The following is a 24373-nucleotide window of genomic DNA, read 5'->3' as shown; positions in this document are numbered from 1 at the left end:
TCATCCATATAGTTTTCAGGAACACATTCTTATACCCTCAAAGTTTCAGAAGGAAACCATAGAAGTAAACAGATCTTACCTAGAGGAGCTTTCAGGAACTTGCCTCTATGCCCTGCTCAATCTGTGCAAGAGCATATGCCAAATAGTGGACAATGTTATTGACTGGTTGTGGTGTGCTCACAGCAGTGGACGTGGCACTCTGACCCTCAGCCTTCAATTCTTGCAACCTAAACACGAGGATTCAAACATCAGACTCTGTTTGAACACAGAAATAAAAATACACAGCTATTAAAGTAAAATAACCTGTCTTTGACTTTGACTTGATTCTCATAAATCTCCATTGGCTCCTCTTCTCTGTTGATCAGCCCGTTACCTTTGGACTGGGGATTTAGCAGTTCAATGTTTCCATTTTCCAGTGCAACTCTCCATGAGTTTCTGTCCATCACCTTTTCAGAGGCACAATAAAAAAATAAAAATAAATTGGTAGCACTTTTTTACAGTCCTGTTCCTCATGTACATACTATGTACTTATTATAGTAATTACAATAACTATGTAATAACTAGGTACTAACCCTGAACCTACCCCTAAACCTAACCCTTCCCCTTGTATTACCAGGATTTTCTTAGGTAAATACACTAAGTACATTATAAGTACATGTTAGTACACGTACTGTAAAATAAAGTGCAACCAATAAATTAAAAATAAAAATAAGAGGGGGGATGTTGACCAGATCAAGCTACAACGCACTGTAAGAGATACAATAGTCACAACATTGGAATGTGGTCAATACAATCAACATACTTTAATTGCCCCCAGAGTTCCTTGATAGATGCGGTCCTCAATATCCAGTAGTAGATCTCTGAGACGGTTCTCCATGAAGCGCTCAGCAGGTACAGTGCTTTGTGTGTAAGACGGGCCAACTTTTGGCTTTAAAGTGCTGGTTTTGGTCTCTTGCAGAGATTCATCTGCACAATAAATGACATTGTTTGGATTAACAAATAATTTTTTTCCCCTCTTATGCTCACCAATGCTGAATTTATATATAATATAAATAAATATAAAAGTAGAACTGCCCTCGACTATGGATTTTTCTGGTTGACCAGTAGTCATTCATTTGAAGCATTAGTCGACTAATCGTACGTTTATAGTCTATAGCCAAATAAGCGCAATCATAAAGCTTGCTCAATTTATCTCGCGCTAAAGTTCACAGACCGAGCCTGAAGAAAGCTAATCCGGTTGGCTATCATTATTTTACAAAAGCACTTAAGTTTGTTTTTATTGTATTATTGTGTGCACACAAATAAATGTAGTCTTCACAGATTTAAAATATGTACTACTCTTATCTGTAGGACCAAAAATGATGGAGTAGCCCATTTTAAGAGCAAGAGAGCGCCAAGAGAGCGTGTTGCTGTTCAGTTTTTAGTGTTAACATTAGAACAGGATTAGTGTCGACCATATTTGAGGTCGATTAATGATAGGCGCGAGCATTTGGATGTCTGGCCTGATGTTCTTTAAAAAATCCCATAGTACCTGAGTAATGGTAACGCTGAACAGCTTTGCTATCCATCAGCTGAACAATGTGCTCCTTCTCCTGCAGAAGTGTCTCTTTAAGGCTGCTCTCTCTGTTTCCACGAGGGTTTAGAGCCTCTATAAGCTGCTCTACCTCCTCAGGTGTGCTGTAGAAGAACCACTGATTAGGCCGGTTGACTGGCGGTGAGGTATTCTGGACCAGCATTGGGTCCTCAGTGATGGCATCGGTCTTAACAGGGCTCTCAGTTGAGGAAAGCGCTTCTATTTTAGGTTCGGGAGTAGGACGGGGATCTAGCATGTCCTCTGTCAGGCCAAAGAAGTCTTCCTCGACAAACAGTGCCCCGGCAGCAGGAAAAATCCAGTAGCGGCGATAAAGGCGGTCTCGGCCGAGAGGCAGGATGTAGGTGCAGGCCATAGCTTTCTGAATGCGCTCCAGGAGTTCTTTCTCTTTGAGCTGCTGTTGCTGTAACTCCTCTGGGCTCAGACTCTCTTTCATTTCAACCTCACCCACCGGTTTCTCTTTCGGGAGGTTGTCTGTTTTCTTTACTGGAGAACAAAAACATATGAATAGATTTGTTATAGAATTTTAACAACCATTTCTCAGGGCAAGCAAGAACTGCTAAAATGTAATATAAATGTATAAATGTAACCATAAATCATTAAAGGTCCCGTTCTTCGTGATCCCATGTTTCAAACTGTAGTTAGTGTGTAATGTTGTTGTTAGGAGTATAAATAATATCTGTAAAATTCTAAGCTGAAAGTTCAATGCCAAGAGAGATATTTTAGAACAGAATTCGCTTACATCGAACGACCTGTTTGGACTACATCCCTCTACTTCCTGCAGTAATGACGTCACTGGAATGTTTTTTGACTAACCTCCGCCCACAGGATTACACAAAAAGGGGACGTGGTCTTGTTGTGCTCCGACGGAGAAGAGGAAGAGTTGCGTTTGTCGCCATGTCGTTGAAACGCTGTTATTTTCATCTCAGAGTCCAATCCTCTTTGTTTGAGGCTCCCAGGGACGCTGTACTTTGAGATCAATGGTTACAATTTATGTTTAACTTGGTTCCCGAAATTATAATCCACATGTAAAACTATGTGCAGCACATTTTGCTGAGGAAAGCTCCCAATCTCAATCAGTTTAATGCCGGATTCGCACAAAGATTATTCCTGAAAGATGGAGCAGTTCCCTCTTTGTCTGGAGTAGGCACTGTTTATAGACCACAACCGTTAAGTGTATTTTATTATTTAAGTTGGTACGTTTAACAGTTTCTGTAACTTATTACAGAAAGGGCAATGCTGTTTAGCTTTGTTAACTAGATGTTAGGGCTATGCAAAAAATTTAATGCGTTTTCCATGCGCATCTCGTCAGTAAAGGCGTTCTGTGATTAGAAGTACATCTCCAGCACGTGCGTTCAGATCAGGATTGCCAGGTTTTCAAAACAAATCCTGCCCACTTGCTTCTCAAACTAGTCCAAAACTAGCCCAATCGCGTTTCCAGGAGGGCAACCTGCGCTAAACTGCTGTCGAATCACAACACAGGAACTGCTGGCACTATCAGAACTCGTTACATATTTCTGAAGGAGGGACTTCATAGAACAAGGAAGTCATCAGCCCGTTTTTATGACAGTGAAAACGGCGGTATACAGATAAGTAAATTGTGTGAAAAATACACACAATTTTTACACGCGAAACATGAACATGTTATATTGCACACTTGCACACTCACAATTGAAGGGTTGTGAGTTCTAGTCTCGGGCCGGAGGGAATTGTGGGTGGGGGTAGTGCATGAACAGCTCTCTCTCCACCTTCAATACCACGACTTAGGTGTCCTTGAGCAAGGCATCGAACCCCCAACTGCTCCCTGGGCACCGCAGCATAAATGGCTGCCCACTGCACTGGGTGTGTGCTCACAGTGTGTGTGTGTGTGTGTGTTCACTGCTCTGTGTGTGTGCATTTCGGATGGGTTAAATTCAGAGCACAAATTCTGAGTATGGGTCACCATACTTGGCTGAATGTCACTTCACTTTTCACTTTTTTTTAAACACAATCAAAGCTTCAAAAAAGCACGAAAAACGTGACCTTTAAAGTTCAAAATTTCTCATACCACTTACAGGTTTATTAAACTGAAAAATCGATTATAATAAGACCAAGAATTTTCTTAAAGTAAACTGATATGATATTTCTGCCGACAATTTTAAAAGCTGATACATTTCTTAGATTTGGTTGGTTGCTCCTCCTCATCCTCTGTGTTTTGCTCAGCATGACCTTCCTGGCTTTCTGTGCTGATGTCCAACTCCTCTCTACAACCAACAGACAGAAACAAGTTTAATCAAAGTGGACTGGAATGTAAGCTTTGTCCCAAAACCCAGGGATTGAGTATTGGTTTATTGGTTCAGCTTACCCTGAAACACGGTCTCCATTTCTTGCCTCCTCTTTGAGTTTTTCATGTTTTTCTTTCAATTTCTGCTCCTGTTCCCTTAGCTTCTCCTCCTTTCTTTTTCGAACCCTGAAATAAGGTGGTGCAACTATTGGTTTCTAAGCACAAGTCTATGTGATAGACCATAGTCAGGTTTAATGCCATATTACATTTAAAGCGAGTGGAAACCAAGCGTATAAAAGTCCTAGATCATGTTTTATCAGCTTAAAAAAAAAATCAGTATGTTGTAAAACAACAGAACATTCATTGAACGTGTTGTACTTCTATCCCTTACAGCCTTGTTTTCATTTCGGTCTAAAATATGGTGCTACCCAGACTCCATGCCGTACCTCTCTGCAGCTTCTTCTCGTTCTCTGCGATGCTGTTCAGCTTTAAGCTCTCGCAATTCCTGCTTGGCAGATCTCTGCTCGTCTGCATTGTCTTCTATAAAGTCTCTTGTAGATACCAAAGTCAGCAGTTTTCCACACAAAGAATGGAGGATCTTTAGCTTCTCTCCTGAACACACATGTAACAAAATTAGACTGTGCAAAATCCTAAAATGTTAATTTTTTTTATTAATTTATTTCCCCCAAAATGAGAAAAACTAAAAAATTCTCAATTCAGTCTCAGATTTTCAGACTTTTGGACCCCAATGTATATATAAAAATAAAATAAAAAATAAAAACACCAACCAGGCAGCAGGTCATAGACAGCAATGCAGGAGAGCTTTTTGAGCAGGCACTGGTTTGACAGACACAGCTCCACACAGGGGTCATCTGTGGAGCCAAACCCCCCCTGTTTCTGGTAGCGAAACTTTGCATTGGTGGACATGCATCTGCCCCCGATGCCAGGATATGCAGCCTCAGAATCTCAGAGGAGAAGTACAGCTGTCCAGATCCAACTGCTTCAGACTACAGGCCTGTGAAAGAGAAAGAAGAAACATGGTTCCACTGGTTGTTTGAATTACTGAAAGTATATATATAACAGTCTATATTATTCATAAAGGCACAAAGTTATAATTCTTTAAGTGGTCATAAAGACAGACATATATCAGGGCACATCTGACCTTGGTGCAGTTGTGGCCAGGCAGCAGCAAGAGATGCCACAGCGCTGATGGCAAACTGTGTGGGGTCAGCGTCATCCTCCAGAGCTTCACTAAGATCTAAGAATGAAACCCACAGTCATTTAAACCTGACTCGCCAGGATACTGAAGGTAAAATAACATATCAGGACTAGTAGTGGTAAACCATATGTCAGCTAGGTGAACTAATGGGCTGAAAATCTTCTAACAAATCGATAAAATATTTTTAAAAATCCTTAAACTTATTTTTTTATTTTACTTATTTTGCTGTGGCGATTTCTTATTTTTGTTTACTTTTACAGAAAGTATATCTGTCTGTAAGATTTAATAAAGCAAAATATTTCCCAAATTGAGATATCTTCCGTTTAGTCTCTGTATTATAAATAGGCTATTATAAATAGGCTGTAACTAGGGATGCAAATTTTTCCAAAATATTGTATTTGAATATTTGGGCTAATAAAAAAAAAATTTAATATTTATTTACATGACGCATGATTTACATTGCTAATGAGAAAGACAATTCTTTTTAATAATCAAGTTTTTTTCACCATTTCTGAACAAGCTTATGATTGAGCATTATACACAACAATGATCTAAAACAATTTTTACATCTCAAGGTTTTCTTTTAGTTGAAAAAAAATTCTGCAATCATATAGATAACTCCACAGCGCAAAAAAGTGCATTTAGTTATAACTGAAAGTTAGTTTGCATGCTAAAGATTTAACATGGATTCCCTGGATTAACAGGTATGAAAGCAACAGGTAGTAAAATGTAAATAGTGTTTTTATTTTTTCAAATAATAATTACAGATTGAATACTAAAATATTTGACTATTTGTGCACACCCCTAGTTGTAACCTCTGTAACTCTGACCTTTGGTGTCCGCTTCCGCCACCTGGTCTTTGGCCACTTCCTCCTGTTCCTCTGCCAAAGCCTGAAATATGGCCGAAAGGAAGAAAAATAGCAGTTCACAGAGTGGCCCCTCAGGATCAGAGCCCACCAAGGCCTCTTCCAGAACCTCTGTAAACGACAACAACCCTCATTAGGAGCATTCCAAAAAATTAATCTCAAAGTCTCCCAAAGAAATAATAAATTAATTAATAAAAAAAAAAAAAAATCAATTCAAGCAATGTGATCAGCTAGAGAGAAAGAGAGAGAAAAAAATTATTATTGTTTTTATAGGAGATGCACACTCAAGACTCGCAAGTAAATGTCCACTGCTATGATTGGCTAAAAGTTTTGCTTATTAAAATAACAGTTGGACGCTGCCGGTGACATACTCTGAAAACAACATGGGACATTTGGGTTAATTTGGGTACATGAAGCAACAACACGCATGTCTGATATGTTAGGATCACAAGGAAGCCAATTCAAAGACTATTTTTCATAACTTGCATTACACAGTGTCTTGTAATCTTGTAATGTCATCAGCATGATTCGGTTTCCTCTCCACTTACTACAAGCGCATATCAATGGGCTAAAGAGGCAGTGGTGTAGTAACAGTGTGGCTAAGCACCATCTCTGCAGGAGAAGATCAACGCCTATGTCATAAAGTGGCACATTCCCAAATGACTTGTTTCTGGATTTAGTTTCAGTACTTTTGAGCTTTGAAACTTACAAGATGTTTTAATAGTACATTTTAATAGTACACTCAGTTCATGACCCTTTGATTTCTAAGTGTATATTCCCTTTAATAATCATGATAATAATTAATAACATATATAAAATATAGTAAAAGTATTAATAGAGTTGTTATCAGGGTTTCTGCAAGATTTTTATTCTATTATCATTGGCAACCTGAACCACTTGAACCCTTTTAACTTTCCCGCACGTATTCAGTGGTCTCAGTACCATTCCATCCATGAAGTGTTTAGAAAACATTACCTTTTTAACCGTTTTAGTTAACTGCTTAAGGGGCCGTTCACATATCGCGTCTTTTGCGCGCTCAAGTTTGTTATTTTCAAATGTAGGCGCGTGGTGTGCGCGCTCATAATGGAAGCGACGTTAAAAACACCTCTACTTTTCAGAGAGCCGCAAGCACACCGCAGGTCATGTGACAAGAACTAACCAATCAGCTTCATCCTTTCCCGTAATAACTTTGAAATCTCAGCCAAGATGAAGGAACAGCTGACCATAGCTATATATGGATTGTAATTTTGAAATAAATTTAGTAGCAAAGCTACTGCAAGCGATTTTTAGTGCTGCAAATCCATTTATCCTTTGCTGAAATTTCCACGTTTCATGGAGAGATCGTGTCATGATTGGTTAGCAACGACAGGCGCCTCAGTAGCGCAACTGCCCGAGCGCTTTGGAAAGAAGGAGAAAGCGGCACGCCTAGCGTTTTCCACACTTTTTTAGGCGCAATGTGTGAATGGCCCCCAAGGCAATTTCATGATTTCATTCAACATGCAGTAACCACCATCACCTGAAACACCTACCAACCTTAATGTTTACCATTACTAATCTGCACGATTCACATGGGTTATGATTTAAGGCAGAAAAAACAAATAGAATGTTTTTAAGATACTTGGGCTAGAGAGTGGGAATGGCATAATATCTCAGAGTGTAACGCATTTATGAGCAGTAAGTGTTTCTTACCAAGTGTTACACCATCAGGGAATTCATCCTTTAGATCAAATAGCTCTCCAAATGCATTCAGGAACTCGAGCACCATCAGAGCATCTCCAAATAGCTCTGGAGGAAGACGTGTTTTCACTGGAAGAGGCTTTGGCAGCTCCTAAAGACAGGCACATTTAAAAAACAGTGTTTAGTCTGCGGCTTATGTACTTGTTCCTGCAAAAATGATTTTAATAGACTGAGAGGGCATGTTTACCTTTAGGTCATCACACTCCAGGTCCTCTCGAGGTTTGCTCCATAACTTTAATCGTTCTGCATATTTTTTCTTTTCCTCCTTTAGCTTCTCTCGTTCCTGCAGCACATTTACAATTAGCCGTAAACAACAAACAAAAGTATAACATGTGCAATAATTAATCAAATGTAACAAATATAAGCATTATTTACTTTGACATATGTAGGACCAAAAATGTGTGACAAACACTAGAGATATATGCACTGAAAAACAACAACAAAAAACCTTCCAACTCACCCTCTCTTTCTGAAGTCTCATTCGTTCCTTCTCCTCTTTCCGCCTATGTTTCTCCTCTTCTAATATCCTCTTCATCTCCTCTCTCTTTTTCTCCTTGTCCTCTTTTTCTTTCCTTTTGGCCTCAAATAGATCTTCTCTTTCTTTCTTGAATTTTTCTTCATAACACAAGCCATGGAAAGAAACAGCTAATTTATGCAGATGCATTACAAAATTCACCATATCACATGTGTAGTCAGTGTGTAACTTGGATTTTGCATTTTAAACTTACCCATGGCCATCATCTGTTCTTTCTGCTGCATCAGTTTGAATTTCTCCTCACCATAATTCATCTAAAATTAGGAAACAAATCAGAGAAACCACACCAGACTGATTTTTTTATTTCTTGAAAAAATTGGTGTGTGGTAAGGGTTTCTGCAGGATTTTAAGCTCAAATTTAATACCTTTTTAAGACCTGCATAAATAAAATTAATACCATATGAATGGGGGTTGGGCAATGTCTATAGTACCATATTACACTGTAAAATTACTGATAAAAGCATAAATTTACAGATACAAGTTTTCACAAAAACAAAACATTTTATAAAATGCTAAACTTCATATTTCAGCCTTTAAGCCATTTTAAAGAAAATGGATGAGTCAAAAGTATTAATTATTATATTAACTTTAACGATTATTATTGATAAAATATTATATCAATTAAATATAAAATGTGTGCAATAGACAAAAAAAACTCTCTCAATCATTTTCTGGGATTTTATCAATAACGGTAATTACATAATATTTTGCTATAGAGTGTGTTATTGTACTGATATCTTATCTCTAATTGTGCTAACAGCTGCCCCCCTGAATTTATTGATATTTTTCATCTGTGTGGTAAGTTCACAGCAATAATAGAAATTTATCATTTCCAACTAGTTTTATGGCCATTTTTACCTTTAAGACATTTTTTTCTAAAAGTGTGCACCATCTTTTGAGTCAAATTCTTACATTTGGGCTTTTTCCAAGCAAATTAATCATTTACACATGCTTTAATGCAGCTCCGAGGGACATATAATACTTTAACATTGAAAACTGTAGGCGTTTTGTTTCATTTTTGTGATATACTGGACATCAAATCACAAATAGTTCAAACAAATTGCGATATTATTGCAGGATTCGGAGACCACGTCGAACACCACTACACTTTTCAGATTTTTATAATGCATTGTCTTCTTATAGATCCACCAGTTCACATTTAAAGCTCTGCGTGTTTGCAGGGTAAAAACGAGTCAATTTTCGTATTGTTCTTAACTCTGAACAAAACAACAGTTTTATTGAAAATGCTCATTCATTCTGCCAGCAGGTGGAGCGTTTGGTAGAATCTAACGGTTTCCTTGGTAACAGCAGAACACAAAGCAGCACAGCACCCTTCTTCGAACTGCAGCACTCATGTTGATTTAATGAAGTTAATGAAGCCTTTTGAAGTTTAATCGTCACATTCAGCCATATCGCAATTCTGGTCTTTTCGTCCCCAAATTTAAGACCTCTTGAAATTATAATTAAGACTTTCCTGTACAATTTAAGACTTTTTAAGGCCTTAAATTTGACAACTGAATTTAAGACTTCAAGACCAGCGCAAACCCTGTGTGCCATACTTGTAATTGCCTGAATGAAGATGTCCAAGTTGCAAACATTACATCTAAGCCCAAAATAACCCACCTCTGTTGGGGAGGTATCATTAGGACGGCAACCTCTGCCCTTCCCCGGTGGACTGAAGGCAAACACTGGCGGCTCATCCGGGAAGAAGTGGGAGAAACTGTGTTCGGCTATCTTGTATTCTAGAACTGTTGATGGCTGAAAAAAAAAAAAAAAAAACCAGAAAAGGAAAAAAATAAAATAACAATAAAATAGGCAATCTGAATGATTTTGTTTCATTTTGCGTTTACCTTGAGTCGGATGGTCCCTTTCATTGGTTCACAGTGCTGTTTAAGAAGCAGCTTCAATCGATCTCGACTAAAAACACTCTTCTTACGACTATATGATAGAATGCAAAAGTGGGTGAGGGAGAAATCAGTGAAAGACTTTACAATGAGTAACAAACAAGAGAAACATACATCTATGACATTTTATGAATTTATCTCTATTTAAAAAAAATAATAAAAACATATGGATCTCACCTAATCTGAGAAGCTTTTACCACTAAAGTTTCACAACCCTCTGGGCTGACAGGCTGAACTCTGTATTTAAATAAAGATGGACTGGTGGCTTTCTTCTTCTTGCTTTAGACAAAAAAAAAGCATAAAGCATGCAATTTAGATTTGGAAACATATGAAGCATTTCATAGAAAGTAAGTTCTGAGCACAGACCCAGTAGTTGGTGTTTTGGGAGAAGTGACTGTGGGCTCCTCATCACTGTCACTGATAACAATCGAATCTCCCTCTATATGATGTCTGACATGGCCGTTGACTGTGCCATTGGAATGAGGAGGTGTAACATCCAATATTTTGCAGGGTTGTCTGTTGAGCATGGAAATATTACAACCGATTAAACTAATCTGTGTGAATTGGTTAAGTTCCAAATAGAAAAAAAAAGTGTGAACTACTAACTAATTTATATGAAAAACATACTTCTTTACATTACATGATGAACGAATGAAAACTAGACTTAATCAGACAGCTTGGGAACCAGTATTTTACTTGAAATGTTACTACAAACAGTATGTGTACAGGTAAAATGTTTTCAATCCATTTTAAAAGCACAGTTAATAAAGAAATTGTGAAAATGCAAGCCTATCTCTATGGCTACTAGAACAGCCATTCATTTTCCTTCTCTTTAAATATTGGATTTATCTAAAATGTAGAAAACACATCTCATCACTAACTTGAAAAAAAAATCCAAACATATAGAATCAAACAGGCCGTTTGGGAGTGATCTACTTGACTGACTGGTTCAGACAGCAAGACTCGAGCCCTGTTCACACCAAGAATGATAACTAAAAAGATAATGATATTAGTGTCGACACCAGCGAACAATATCATCTGTTTATTCTCAAGCTCATAATAGTAGGATGCATTATAATTTGGCTGTCAATCTATCATTCATCAGCTGGAAAAAATCATTCTGAAAATGATTCAAAAGATACAATTTCTCCATGCTTCTCTATGCTCTATCTTTTATTGTTATAGTTGTAGTGTGGACTCTGCTATTCTTTAATATGGAGGACGATTTTTAGAACTATAGCTTTATCGTTATCATGCTTGGTGTGAACAGGCATTCAGCCAGACACAGATAGCGGTCTTCCTACTTGTCTTTCAAAAAAAAAAAAAAAAAAAAAAATTCCCCTCCACCCCGTCTACCAGTGGGGCTCCATGCTGCGCTGTGTTGTCTCTGCCAGTTCTAGTGCAACTCATGCACCAGTTCAGCCAATCAGGGTGGCTTCTCTAAGCTCCACCCTATCACTTTATGTTATCTCCAAATAGCAAGGTGAGCTTATGATGGCTGACTCTGATCCACTCCCTAAAGGACCGAGCTCTGATAAACCTCCCTACAAAAGGCATACATTATTTATACAGGCTTACTTTATTTCTCTGGACTCTTAATTGTGCTAGACTGGCATTCTTCTTTTCGAAGACTTGATAATGTACTGTATACAGAGCTGCAAAGGACTTTCAGAGTTCCAAAAAAGCTTTGTCTAGAGGAGGCCGACAAGGGTGGAGACACACCGATGAACATCTGGGTGTTTCTCTTCTGTTAAGCCATTGTATTTTCAAAACAGTGCTTTATATGGGGTTATTGTTCATCACTATTCACATACTTATAAAGTTGTGGATCGTCTACATAATTGTTGTATATTCTCAATTAAAAAAAAATAATTACTATTTTTTTTTTAATTCAAAAGTCAAGAACAAAGATTTACCCATTATCAAAAATGATGAAACTGACTTTAAAGTCAGATTGAATGAGCCTTGTAGTGCCTGAATTTTCAGTGCCACACAAAAATAAACATGAATTGTACAATAAAATATGCAGCATATAACATGGTTCTTCTGTTGAATAATTAAAAAAGACTCACAAATTAGCATGCTAGCAGATTTGTCTGTGTGATGAATAAACTCATCTTACTCACTGCTGACTGTTCACATAACAACATCACAGATATGCGAAAGTTTTTTCAATAAATGTAGATTTTTTATAGCATTGCTTATTATTTCATAAAAAGTTTCACAGCTGATTCCATGAACATCAGCAAAAATGTCAGCACTCAGGTGAAATGCCCTGTAACAGAAACACTACACTGCATACTGTGATTTATGTTGATTAGTTGAGTGACAATTTTCTCACCTGGCACCAGAACGAGTGACAACATCCACTATTTCTCCAGGAAAGAAACGATCTTTGACATAAGCGTACACATCATCGCATATCTCATGCAGACGTGAGCGGTGTGTAAGTGCTGTCAGGTGCAGAAGGGGGACGAGCAGTGCATTGGGAAATTTCTGAAGATTAAGTCTGGCTTTCTTCTCACTATCCAGGGCTTCCTGGTAGGTCAGGCCGGGCTTCCCTGTCACCGCACAGCTCCATACAAGACTGTTACACAGAATGGTCCTCTCAAAGAATTCACTGGCAAAACACACACACACAAAAAAAAACACACAATGTGTAATGTTATTATCTATCCCAACACCTTAATGGTTTACACAGATATGAACATGCTACTGAAACTTACTAATGGACCTTGTAAAATTTCATGTTTTGGGTAAAACAAATAAAGTTTACATTTTACATCTATTTGTTTACAATCACATCTTTTTCCCCCAATTTTAAAAGTTAGTCATAATCAAACCTGCTATTAGTAATAACTTATCAAACAGACATTTGTCATCAAAAAGAGACATTATTTTAAGCTCTATTAACACACAATTGCACACACACTTAATACCAGTTAGACTAGTTTTAGTTTATATGCCCAAGTAGTTGGTAAATCTAACACAAAAAACTTCCCATATCAGTCTTATGAATCGTAAGACCAATCTCAATGACAACTCAAGACATTTGACACTATAAAGGGGTAAAATAATTTTATTTCTCCTACAACATGCATCAATTTAATAAGCTGTATTCACTTGAAATGTGCACAATGCAAGTATTTTGGTTTTTATTTCTAAATGGTTAGAATTCGTAACTTCATGACAGTTACTAATTCAAGTTCTTACAAACAACTAGTATGCCATTCATATTTAAGCTTAATAAATAGACACTCAAAATAAAGATGTATATCAATTTATGACCATTTAGATTTTAAAATAAATCCAATGTCATGAATATCATCATAAGTAATCAATAATAAAAGTAGCCAAAACAATAATCATAAAGCATATTAAGCTGTTTTTGTTGTCATTTAGTTACAGTGTTTTGTATTTAGTTACTTTGTTTTGTACAGTGTTCTTTCTGTTTTGTATATCATTTATTGGTATGGTAGTAATTGGTAGTTGCAGAGCTAACTGTAAAGAAACCTAATGATAGTTTATAGTAAAATTATAATATGCATCCTACTTCATACATCATCCCAACGTTATCATTTATAAAAACAAATGACAACTTCCTAGACCGGTCCAAATAGCTGCATAACTGGGCATTATAATATTTCCCTTTCCAGCCCCACATAACCAGTAAGTTAGTTTCCACAGGACTTATGTGAAGTGACATCAACATCATAATGAAAAAGAGCAGTACAACTCCTGCCTCTATCGGGCTAACACACTTAACAATAGCAGCGACCACGTTTTAAGCTACAACATCCTGTGTGTTGATGAGGTCTGTCCCATCTCCGCTAACACCCCCCCAAAAACCTATGAACAGGGGCTTCCTGGAGACATCCCACCAGCGATATGGCACTATTAAAGTTCTTATACCACGTCAACAGATAGTTTTGTGAATTATTCCACTCAGTCTGCTCTCTGTACCGTGGTTTAGTTGGCTAAACTGAGCTAACTAACTAGCAAAGGCCTCCAACTGACACCTGCCGGGTGTATGGAGGGGGGAACCTTAAGTCTTTATCAATTCAAGGTTGTTTCACTCCAGGGGTGTTGGGTCATTAGTAAAGTTTGTTTAAAATATAAAACCAAGATTAATGCAGGTTGCTAGTTGTTTAAAGAAAGAAAAATAAAACTTTCAAGCGGGCTGTCACTTCTGTTGTTAGTTTCTAGCGCTTCTGTTGTTGACTAGCATCAAAGGGGAAGTTGAAATGAATTAAAAAAAAAAAAAGTTGATAAAATGAAAATAACTTACTCGTAGGTCCTGAAGATTTCATGTGTGACTTTACAGAGGAAGACTTCTTCGTCGGGTCTGATATCAGCCGGCGGTTTCTGCCTCACGAACGGCTTTTTGTGGAGAAGCGGCATCTTTCCTTTCTCTTTATCGTTCTCGGAGACTTTCAAAAACAACAGACACAGAAAGACAATTAGAAATTGAAAAGATGTCAAATTAATACGGCTCCATTAAAAGTCAGACTTTGAGACTCCTCGAAACTGGTTGAAGTAGAACCGTTAGGATTTCAAATATTTAAAAAAAATAACGATATTCTTCAGTCTTTGTTAATGACACGCGCTTCCCGGGTGACGTTCAAAATCCAGCCCACATGTTTCCCCTCTTTTATTCAAACGAATATAAAGCACACACATGGTTCCTATATAATAAATGAGCCTTATACACGGATTTCGAATGATGATATTTACCAAATCTGTGATGTAAAAAAAGATAATCGGCTCCGGAAGAGAAAGAAAAACACAGTAGTATATGTCCCACTTCTCCGAGCGGGGTTATTAAGCGTGTTGACGACAAGTTTTTGATCCGCTCTAGTTCACTTACCCACTGGGTAGCGCTGGGGGAGGGGCTTACACGACAATGGCGACATTCAATTGGATGGTTTGAGCGCCAATCACGCCTCCGTAGCCAATAGTGGGAGGCGAAACTGGAAATGGGGTTTTAGTATTTCCATACAAGCTTGATGTATTTTGAATGACATTATTATAGGATAATATTAATATACATTTGAATAAGCTTTGATAGTTGATAACAGCTATTCTGTGGTTGGAAACGAAGGTAGATAATTGTAGCGCCATCACTGCGACAAATTTCCCAACCACAAAGCCTAGTTTCTCAAATGATTAGAAGCATTTTGAGTGTGTGTATCCAAATGTTCTCTTGAACGCACAATCATAAAATGCAACTAAAATATAATTTAATCATTATTATCAAAATTTGAAAGTTTCAAAGTTTGTTTTGACCTATATTATCTATGATAGTGTTCTTGTAGGAGTACGAAATGCAAATATATAATTTTATCATTGCTTTATAGACAGTCATTGCAATTAGCAAAAGGTTGTGCCACATTATCATAAACAATTTTTATATTTTAATAGCTATTATGGGTTAACAAACAAATTAAACTTCTCAACTTAAGTCATCAGTTGGTGACTTAGCTGAGTTTGCAATAAAACACAAAGCAATATAATATCAAGGATGACGTAAATAGTCTTCAATCACTACCTCTGCCTGTAAAAAAAAAAAAAGCAGCAATCCTTCCTCTACTTCCTGTTTCAACAGGAAGAGCTGGAGACAGAAATGCATTTGAACAGATTATGAAACTAAGAAAGAGGGCACTTACTGGAAAACAAATATATTATCTCTAAACAAGGACTACTTAATACAGCAATGCAAACATAACATGACAAAGAGATTATATGAAAATGATGTATAGTTACATAAACTGACAATTTTAAGTATGAATGTATTTACAATCAAACTCAGATTTAAAAACTGACAAGTGAAAGTTCATCAAAAGAGGATACTTTGTGTTTAATTAAATCTATTCGCATCATTTGTCCTGTTAAAGGCATCGAGGCTAATTGGATTTATTGGTTCTAATGTATCATAAGAGTCTCTTCTGAGGGTTAAAGTACTCTATAAAGATGGATTTGCTTGAGAGAATCAGGATCTGGTGTCATTTTTTAGATAAACAGAGTAGTCAAGTGGTACTTCCTCTATCCATCGGCTGAGTGCTAATGTCTCTAGGAACTGGAAAAGATAAAAATTGTAAACATTAGATTTGTTTTATGAATTCTTGATGTACTGATGTTTGGAATTGGACTGACAATAAAATAGAAATAGCAAATTCAGAAATAGCAAATTCAGAAATAGCATAGATTAAAAAAAGCTTCTTACAACAGCGTCCTGAAGTAAAGCAAGTGCCTCTTGAATGCTGGGTACAGTCACTAAACAGTGCACCTTTCTTTCTGAAATTCTGACTAATAAATATCCAAGCTCTAAAAAAAAAAAAAAAAAAAGGAAGACAAGAAAATAAATTGGTAATTTTTATTTAAACCTAATTTAAGACAGTTACTATTTATGATTTGTTTAATGATTTGTTAGGCACTTACTGCATTTGATCACTTGGTTCCATGAAAGTATTCAAACACGTTGTTCATGATCAGAACGTCTGTATTTTGCACTAAGGCAGCCTGAGAGCGGATATCTGCATGAATCACCTATGCAGTGCATATTAAACATCTTTGTAAAAAACACTATCCAGACAAAACAATTATCATAGGACAAAGAAATGGTTTGATTGATTACCTGAATTCTGTCACTGAAGCCATATTTCTCTACAGCCATTGTTTGAAGCTTGACAAACTCTGAGCTTATTTCAACCCCCACAAGCTGAGATGCTGCACTGTACAGGTAGCCCTGAGGAGAGAAAAATTATCTATCTGAGGCAGTTATATAGATGTACCTTCCGACCATGTTTTAAGCTGGTGTAGCCTAGTGGCTACAGATCTGGACCCGGAAAATTGTTTAAGGAATAATTTACCCCAAAAATTTAATTAGCTGAAAATGTTCTTATTCAAATTGACTTCTTCATTGGAGCAGATCTGGATGTAAATTTTGCATTATATCACTTTCTCAGCAATGGAACCTCTGCAGTGAATGGGTGCCGTCAGAATGAGAGTCCAAAATGCTGATAAAAACATCACAATAAATTCACAAGTAATCCATACGACTCCAGTTCACATGTGTGAAGAAACAAGGTCATTGTTAAGACATTTTACCTTTAAACAGTCAATTCTTGCCAAAATAAATCCATAATCCGTAATAATGCTTCTTTGGTGAAAAAGTCCATCCCATGTTGTCCCATCAGATTAAAATCCACTGACATATTAGTTTATAAATTTTCGACTTTTTTCGCTTGTAATTGGTGCTTGGTCTGTGCATATTCCTGTCCTGATTTAGATAAGATGATTTTCACTGGAGAAAGCAATATTATGGATATAGGACTTGCATTATAATTGGTTGAAATTGTTATAAACTTAGCTTTTCACTTCACAAGATGTTAATTGATAGACTGGAGTCATATGAATTACTTGTGGATTATTGTGATGTTTTTATCAGATGTTTGGACTCTCGTCAGCACCCATTCACTGCAGAGGATCCAATGGTGAGTAAGTTATGTAATCCTAAATTCATCTGTATTTGTTCCTGTATCTGAAAATCAACCATCTACATCTTGGATGGCCTGAGGGTGAGGACATTTTCAACAAATATTAATTTTTGGTTGAACTATTCCTTTAACCCCTTGTGCCCCAGGGGGATTGTTCCTGTAAATCTCAGGTAATTTACAATCAATAATGATGAGTTTAGTTGTGTATAGTTAAACCATTACCAGCAACTTACCCCAAATAGCACAGCTCCAAGTCTAGATCCCACATCGACCACCAGTTTTCCTGTGAGGTCTGGAAGAACATTGTGGAATAGGAACTGGAGCTCCGGGATTGAGAAGGAATGCGAGATGAACTCTGTGAAACATAAAAAAATGCATATTATGATGTGGCTTTATTATTGCATGTATTTATGTAATACATAGCCCAGTCTCCATGCAAACACTCACCCAGTGGTGCTGTTCTGCGCGATCCACAGTCGAGGCAGTAGTTGCGACTCATTTTTCCCTCCTCACACAATGAATCCACCGTTTCCTCATCATATAAGAATGCATCCAACATGTACAGTGGGATGAGGTTTCTGTTGAGTCTGAACATTAAAGTATGCTTTAGGATCTCACAATGTAGTTGTGAATGCCAAAGTAAAATACAAAAAAATCTAATGAACAGACCTTCTGAATAGCCGTAGACTCAGAGGGAACCATAGCCTCCAATGGCAGGCAAACCCTTAGGTCTTCTGCAATACTTTGAAGAATAACACTTTGGTTATCCACCAGGAATTCATCCAGTTCAACTGAAAATATAGATTAGAAAAAAACACGGATTTACAAGTAAATAATCAAGTGCTTAATATTGTCTAAAATAAGATATACTTTAGATAAACTGGAGAAAACACAGAACAAATGCTTACACCTTGCATACAATCTAACAATCTGACATGACAATAACCATAGATTTCAATCGTGCATTTACCGGAAGTTTTCAACCATTCTAACAGCTTTGGAAGATGTTGTCTCTCCGTCTTGGACAACACCTGCAGAATTTCTTTCTTTGCATCGTTAAAATTCATTGATTCAAGCGCTTGATACTTATCTTACGACAAACACACTCTATGTTGCAAGCATACTTCTACTGAGCAACACATGGGTCTGCTCCTGCTGTATGTATGCAGTAGTGGGAAACGTGTGACATAAGTTAAGGTAGAACGGTACATTTTTGTCATCTGATTAATTAACTATTCCGGGTTGTAAAAACACTATTTATATTTGTAATTTTAATCGCATTATTTAGATTTTAATGACTCTTAAAAGTAAAAATCCAATCTTTCCGTTCTAAGTTCAAATCAGTTTTATGTACTTCTGTTCCTCCTTAAGATTTTGCTCCATGAGCAACATCTCTAATGTAAAGAATATATTTTTTAAAGAAATAAAGATGGTATAAACATATATTTTAATTTATATACACAGACAGATATTAATTTTACTTAAGTTAAATGAACAACGAGTGAAAACAAATCTTAAATACAAATAATATTTTTCCATAATAAAACGCTAACTCTTATTTTACGCGGAAGTAAAGTCACGTCACGGGATGTTGGGAGTTAGATGACGTCTGTAGTCTGTCGCTGTTCCACTCGCCGATAAAACAGCAGCTGCGAGTTTAGGCAAGTAATATATAATCGAAACGTATGTCTTAATATTAATCATTTGGTTACCGAGAATCTTAATTTGATATTGTTTTGATTTAAACATGATTTAATCATGTCTTTAATTAAATCGACCATGCTAATTGGGTTCACAACGGACGTCTGGCCTCATTTCTGCACGGAGTCAGTCTTAGAAAACATACAAATATATATTCTATTATGATTTTATAATAGTTAAAATTACTCATGGGTGTGGCAACGTTTATGTTTTGACATAGTAACGATCCATGTCATCCAGATTCAACCAGGACATGGCTTCTAATAAGAGAACAGCTCATCCGCGATAACATTGTTATGATTTGTGTTTGTTTATTAAGGTTGAAAACATAATTGCTCTGGTTCCCCTGAAGTCTCGAGGTTCAGAACGAGCAGTGACAGGAGGATTGTTTTGGGGGGAAACCCCACCACATTGGAAAGTCTCATTGACCTAACAAGTAAGGAAGTCTACATTACATCAAACACACTTTTAATGTCATCATTCAGTTCTACTCAGAGCTTTTATGACTGATAGCTGGGTGGTTTAAAAATCTTGGCTACCTGATGTAACTATAACCCCCTGTTGCAGGTTCACAGCTCTCAAACCGCAAAAATGGTTTTAGCTGATCTGGGGAGGAAGATAACCTCAGCTTTGAGGTCCCTCAGCAATGCCACAATCATCAATGAGGAGGTACAGTCAATGTGATGCAAGCTTAAAATCAGGATTGTTCAGCAGTGTGGCCCATCATAAAATGTAAACTTCTTAACAATTTTATTTAGGTATTAAATGCTATGCTCAAGGAGGTCTGTGCTGCTCTACTGGAGGCTGATGTGAATATCAAGTTGGTAAAGCAGCTTAGAGAAAATGTCAAGTAAGTAACAAGTTATATTTATTTTTTTGGCCATTTTATATAGTAGATTCCCTATTATAAAATTAATTTTTGCTCTGTAATCTCAGGGCAGCCATTGATCTGGAGGAAATGGCTTCTGGCCTAAACAAGAGAAGAATGATCCAGCATGCTGTTTTCAAGGAACTTGTCAAAGTAAATGATGGTTTGCTATTTATGTCTGATAAATATTGGATTTCACATTGTTCCTCTGGGAGTCTTGTAATTGTTTACACCCTGTAGCTCAGGAGCTTTCATCATAACATAAAGAAACTACATTAAACTAAATGGAATTGACTGCCTGATGATAGATCTGTATTCTAGAAGATAAATACAGAGTGTTTTTATTGCAGCTGGTGGATCCCGGAGTGAAAGCCTGGACTCCCACGAAGGGAAAGAACAATGTGATCATGTTTGTGGGTCTGCAGGGCAGTGGGAAAACCACAACATGTTCTAAGGTGAGCAGATCTTGGGTCACTGAGATTTTAGGTTATATAGCTCTTTTCATACAGCTAATCATAAAAGCAAGAACGTTTGGAGGAAGAAAACTAAGTATCAACAATCTCTCTTTTATATGCAATCCTGTATACATTATATTCAGTTAATAATGTATTTATTACTTACCGTCAGTTCTGTTTTTACGCCGTGTATCTTGTGTTACTATTGTCTTTATTGTCTCTATTTACTGTTGTCTTTTACTTCTCACTTTTTATTACATATATTGCTGTTATTTCTGATTGCCATGTGATGGGCTAGAAAAAGTTGACCTTGTTCTTTTTTTTAGTTGGCATACTACTACCAAAGAAAAGGATGGAAGACATGTTTGATTTGTGCTGACACATTCAGAGCAGGTATGCTGACTCTATCTTTACATGTATTTGCACAGTTATACTTTCTGCACATCTGAAAAAAGTCAAATTGTTTTGTTTGTTTATGAAGGTGCCTTTGACCAACTCAAGCAAAATGCAACAAAAGCCAGAATACCCTTTTATGGGAGGTAATAAAAGTTTTTCTTTTAACATACCACACTTGTAATGTATTTAATCTGCTTACCAAACCTAATCATTAATTCATGTTGGTGTATTAACAGTTACACAGAAATGGATCCAGTGATCATAGCTGCAGAGGGTGTGGAAAAATTCAAGACAGAAAACTTTGAAATAATCATTGTGGACACTAGCGGTAGACATAAACAGGAAGACTCACTTTTTGAAGAAATGCTTCAGGTGTCAAATGCTGTGGTAAGTGAAAGGGTTCCTCTGTTTTGATTAAACATCAAACACTAATATATAGTAAAACGCAAATTATATAATTAATCGTCCGTTCTTACAGCAACCTGACAACATCGTGTATGTGATGGACGCCTCCATTGGTCAGGCTTGTGAGGCTCAGGCTAAGGCCTTCAAAGACAAGGTAGATGTGGCTTCTGTTATCGTCACCAAACTGGATGGTCATGCTAAGGGTGGTGGCGCACTCAGTGCGTAAGTACAAACTTTTATGTGCTTTACTTTCAGCACTCAAGTAAGTAAATGCAGGGGTTGACGTAATTTATGTTTACAGTGTGGCGGCCACAAAGAGTCCCATCATTTTTATTGGCACAGGCGAGCACATTGATGACTTCGAGCCTTTCAAGACTCAACCCTTCATTAGCAAACTGCTTGGTAAGGTTTGAATATGGTGCAGAGTTGCTGTTTAAAGGAATAGATTGCCAAATAAGAAAAATTCCTTAAAATGTGCTTATCCACAGGCCATCGAAGATGTAGATCAGTTTGTTTCCTGATCAGAACAGATTTGGAGAAATTTAGCATTCCTTCACTTGCTCACCAGTGAATTCTCTGCAGTGAATGGGTGCTGTCAGAATGAGAGTCCAAACAGCTGATAAAAACATCACAATAATCCACATGACTCCAGTCCATCAGTTAATATCTTGTGAAGCAAGATATGGATTGGAGTCCATGGACTGGAATGGTGTTGAATACTTGTGGATTATTGTGATGTTTTAATAAGATGTTTGGACTCTCATTCTGACGGCACCCATTCACTGCAGAGGATACATTGGTTAGCAAGTGAAGGAATGCTAAATTTCTCCAAATCTGTTCCAATTAGGAAACAGACTCTACATCTTGGATGGCCTGAAGGTGAGCACATTTTCAACTCACCTTCATGATTGTTCATTGGATGTTGGAACTGTGTTATTTATGTTGCAATTCTTACTTTTACTCTAGGTATGGGAGATATTGAGGGACTGATTGATAAAGTGAATGAACTAAAGCTTGATGACAACGAGGAGCTAATAGACAAGCTCAAACATGGTAACTAGAACATTATGTTTTATAAAAATGTGTATTTCAGTGTTTTTATGCTACATAAAGATATTTTCCAGTGCTTTTCACCATCAGATATGACATTTCTCTCTCTTAGGTCAATTTACACTCAGGGACATGTATGAGCAGTTTCAGAACATCATGAAGATGGGACCCTTTGGTCAGATCATGGTAATGACAACTTTTACTGAAAGGATATTTAATTATGAGTGGTTCTTTTCTTTATTTATCTATTTATTTTTTGTCTTCAGGGCATGATCCCAGGCTTTGGAACAGATTTCATGAGCAAAGGAAATGAGCAGGAGTCTATGGCCAGACTAAAGAAACTCATGACAATAATGGATAGTATGAATGACCAGGGTATGTTCTATATTTGATTGTTTTAATACTGGTTACAAACAGAATAATGCATTGACTTGTCTAAATTGGAAAGTTTAGACATAGCTTTGAACTTGAACAATTTAGTTAACATAGACTGTGGTTTTTCATCTCAGAACTTGACAACAAAGACGGTGCAAAGCTCTTTAGTAAACAGCCTAACCGCATCCAGCGAGTGGCCCGGGGATCTGGAGTGGCTACCAGGGATGTACAAGAGTTACTCACACAGTACACAAAGTTCGCCCAGATGGTCAAGAAGATGGGAGGCATTAAAGGCTTATTCAAAGGTTGAGTGATTTTTAAACTTGATTCATTCAAAATGTGTTAGTTTCATGATGCATTTAAAAATCAGTGACTCATGGTATCATTGTTTTAAAGGAGGGGATATGTCCAAGAACGTCAACCCATCACAAATGGCAAAACTGAACCAGCAGATGGCTAAAATGATGGATCCCAGAGTGCTTCACCACATGGGTATAAGCTCCCTTTTAACCCTAAAATGCTTTAATTTCTTACTAGACCATGGGCAGCAATATTTGATTCAACTTCAATAAACAAAGGGCAGTTATTGAATGCAAGTACCTATTTGATATGACCAATTGCATTTTTGAATGTCACATGTCACTGTGATGCATGTGAGGATCTGTGAATATAGACGGCGGATGTAAAAGCCTTACTTAAAAACATTAATCTTTTTTTCTATTAGGCGGCATGGCTGGACTGCAGTCCATGATGAGGCAGTTTCAGCAGGGAGCTGCTGGCAATATGAAAGGCATGATGGGATTTAACAACATGTGAACCTCAGAACCTGCAAACAGTGGATGCAAAAGAGCTTGATGGTTTTAGTAACCAAAACTTGGACGGATGAAGATGGTTCTGTCTTGCCACAAATAATTGAATTCTTTAAATGGTGTAAAACAATAAACTGGCTCATTTACATGTAAAGCCCAGTGCTTCTGGAAAAGGATTGATCATGGGGGCTGTTGGAAGAAATTTTGCTTCCTGAGATCAAGTCCAGCAGTGTCTTGTGATGTCAGAGTCACTTGAATGCTTCACAATATTGTCAGACTTACTGATAGCTGACCACTTTCACGATCTCTAAACTGGAATAAGGGTAATGACGTAAAGGTTGTATGATTTTACACCGTAATTGCTATGACCATCTTCATAGCATGAGATATTCATAAGTAGAAATCATGGTTTATTTTATAATTAAATATAATTTCTCGACTTACCATAGAAAAGCTTTGGCTTTGTATCGAAGATGAACACAGTAGTTGCAAAAGAGTATGTTACAATATTTTGTCAGATATAATAAAATTTATATGGCAACATTTTAACAGCATTTTAATTGTCTTTTTATCCTTTATTATTTAATTATACTGAAAATGTAATCAAATATTTAATTTGTTCCCTTTTTACAAAAACTGTCCATAGTACTTGTAATCTTTATTGTGTACATTTGTAATCCAGACTTTACAAAGCAACATCTTG

The 24373-nt window shown here is 37.0% G+C and overlaps 2 protein-coding genes and 1 pseudogene across 2 annotated transcripts in view; 1 reads left to right on the top strand and 2 right to left on the bottom strand.

Annotated features, from left to right (window-relative positions):
* LOC113060361 (bromodomain adjacent to zinc finger domain protein 1A-like) overlaps nucleotides 1–15400 on the bottom strand; it is a 22474-nt gene extending 7074 nt beyond the window's left edge. Inside the window, 24 exon segments of the mRNA XM_026229222.1 lie at nucleotides 80–103; nucleotides 106–227; nucleotides 304–446; nucleotides 803–966; nucleotides 1532–2077; nucleotides 3743–3834; nucleotides 3936–4040; nucleotides 4301–4466; nucleotides 4643–4786; nucleotides 4789–4828; nucleotides 4831–4861; nucleotides 5010–5112; nucleotides 5904–6050; nucleotides 7629–7767; nucleotides 7864–7959; nucleotides 8137–8291; nucleotides 8405–8465; nucleotides 9835–9969; nucleotides 10062–10149; nucleotides 10293–10394; nucleotides 10482–10631; nucleotides 12457–12735; nucleotides 14404–14545; nucleotides 14850–15400. Coding sequence (XP_026085007.1) covers nucleotides 80–103; nucleotides 106–227; nucleotides 304–446; nucleotides 803–966; nucleotides 1532–2077; nucleotides 3743–3834; nucleotides 3936–4040; nucleotides 4301–4466; nucleotides 4643–4786; nucleotides 4789–4828; nucleotides 4831–4861; nucleotides 5010–5112; nucleotides 5904–6050; nucleotides 7629–7767; nucleotides 7864–7959; nucleotides 8137–8291; nucleotides 8405–8465; nucleotides 9835–9969; nucleotides 10062–10149; nucleotides 10293–10394; nucleotides 10482–10631; nucleotides 12457–12735; nucleotides 14404–14516 — 3145 coding nt within the window. The 5' untranslated portion in view covers nucleotides 14517–14545; nucleotides 14850–15400.
* A 109-nt stretch (nucleotides 15401–15509) lies between these two features.
* LOC113060843 (uncharacterized) lies at nucleotides 15510–18811 on the bottom strand (annotated as a pseudogene).
* A 418-nt stretch (nucleotides 18812–19229) lies between these two features.
* Nucleotides 19230–24224, top strand: LOC113060842 (signal recognition particle 54 kDa protein). The gene is made up of 17 exons (XM_026230062.1): nucleotides 19230–19272; nucleotides 19632–19748; nucleotides 19880–19981; nucleotides 20071–20162; nucleotides 20249–20333; nucleotides 20531–20635; nucleotides 20962–21028; nucleotides 21117–21174; nucleotides 21268–21418; nucleotides 21510–21658; nucleotides 21738–21838; nucleotides 22403–22489; nucleotides 22599–22672; nucleotides 22753–22861; nucleotides 22996–23166; nucleotides 23258–23353; nucleotides 23586–24224. The coding sequence occupies exons 3-17, from the start codon at nucleotides 19904–19906 to the stop codon at nucleotides 23675–23677; spliced, it is 1515 nt and encodes a 504-aa protein (XP_026085847.1). The 5' UTR covers nucleotides 19230–19272; nucleotides 19632–19748; nucleotides 19880–19903; the 3' UTR covers nucleotides 23678–24224.
* Nucleotides 24225–24373: the final 149 nt, after the last annotated feature.

The sequence above is a fragment of the Carassius auratus genome, chromosome 42 (genome assembly GCF_003368295.1).
Source record: "Carassius auratus strain Wakin chromosome 42, ASM336829v1, whole genome shotgun sequence".
Taxonomy (NCBI): Eukaryota; Metazoa; Chordata; class Actinopteri; order Cypriniformes; family Cyprinidae; genus Carassius; species Carassius auratus.
Note: the sequence above shows the minus strand (reverse complement) of the source record. Positions and strands in the feature narration are given on the sequence as shown.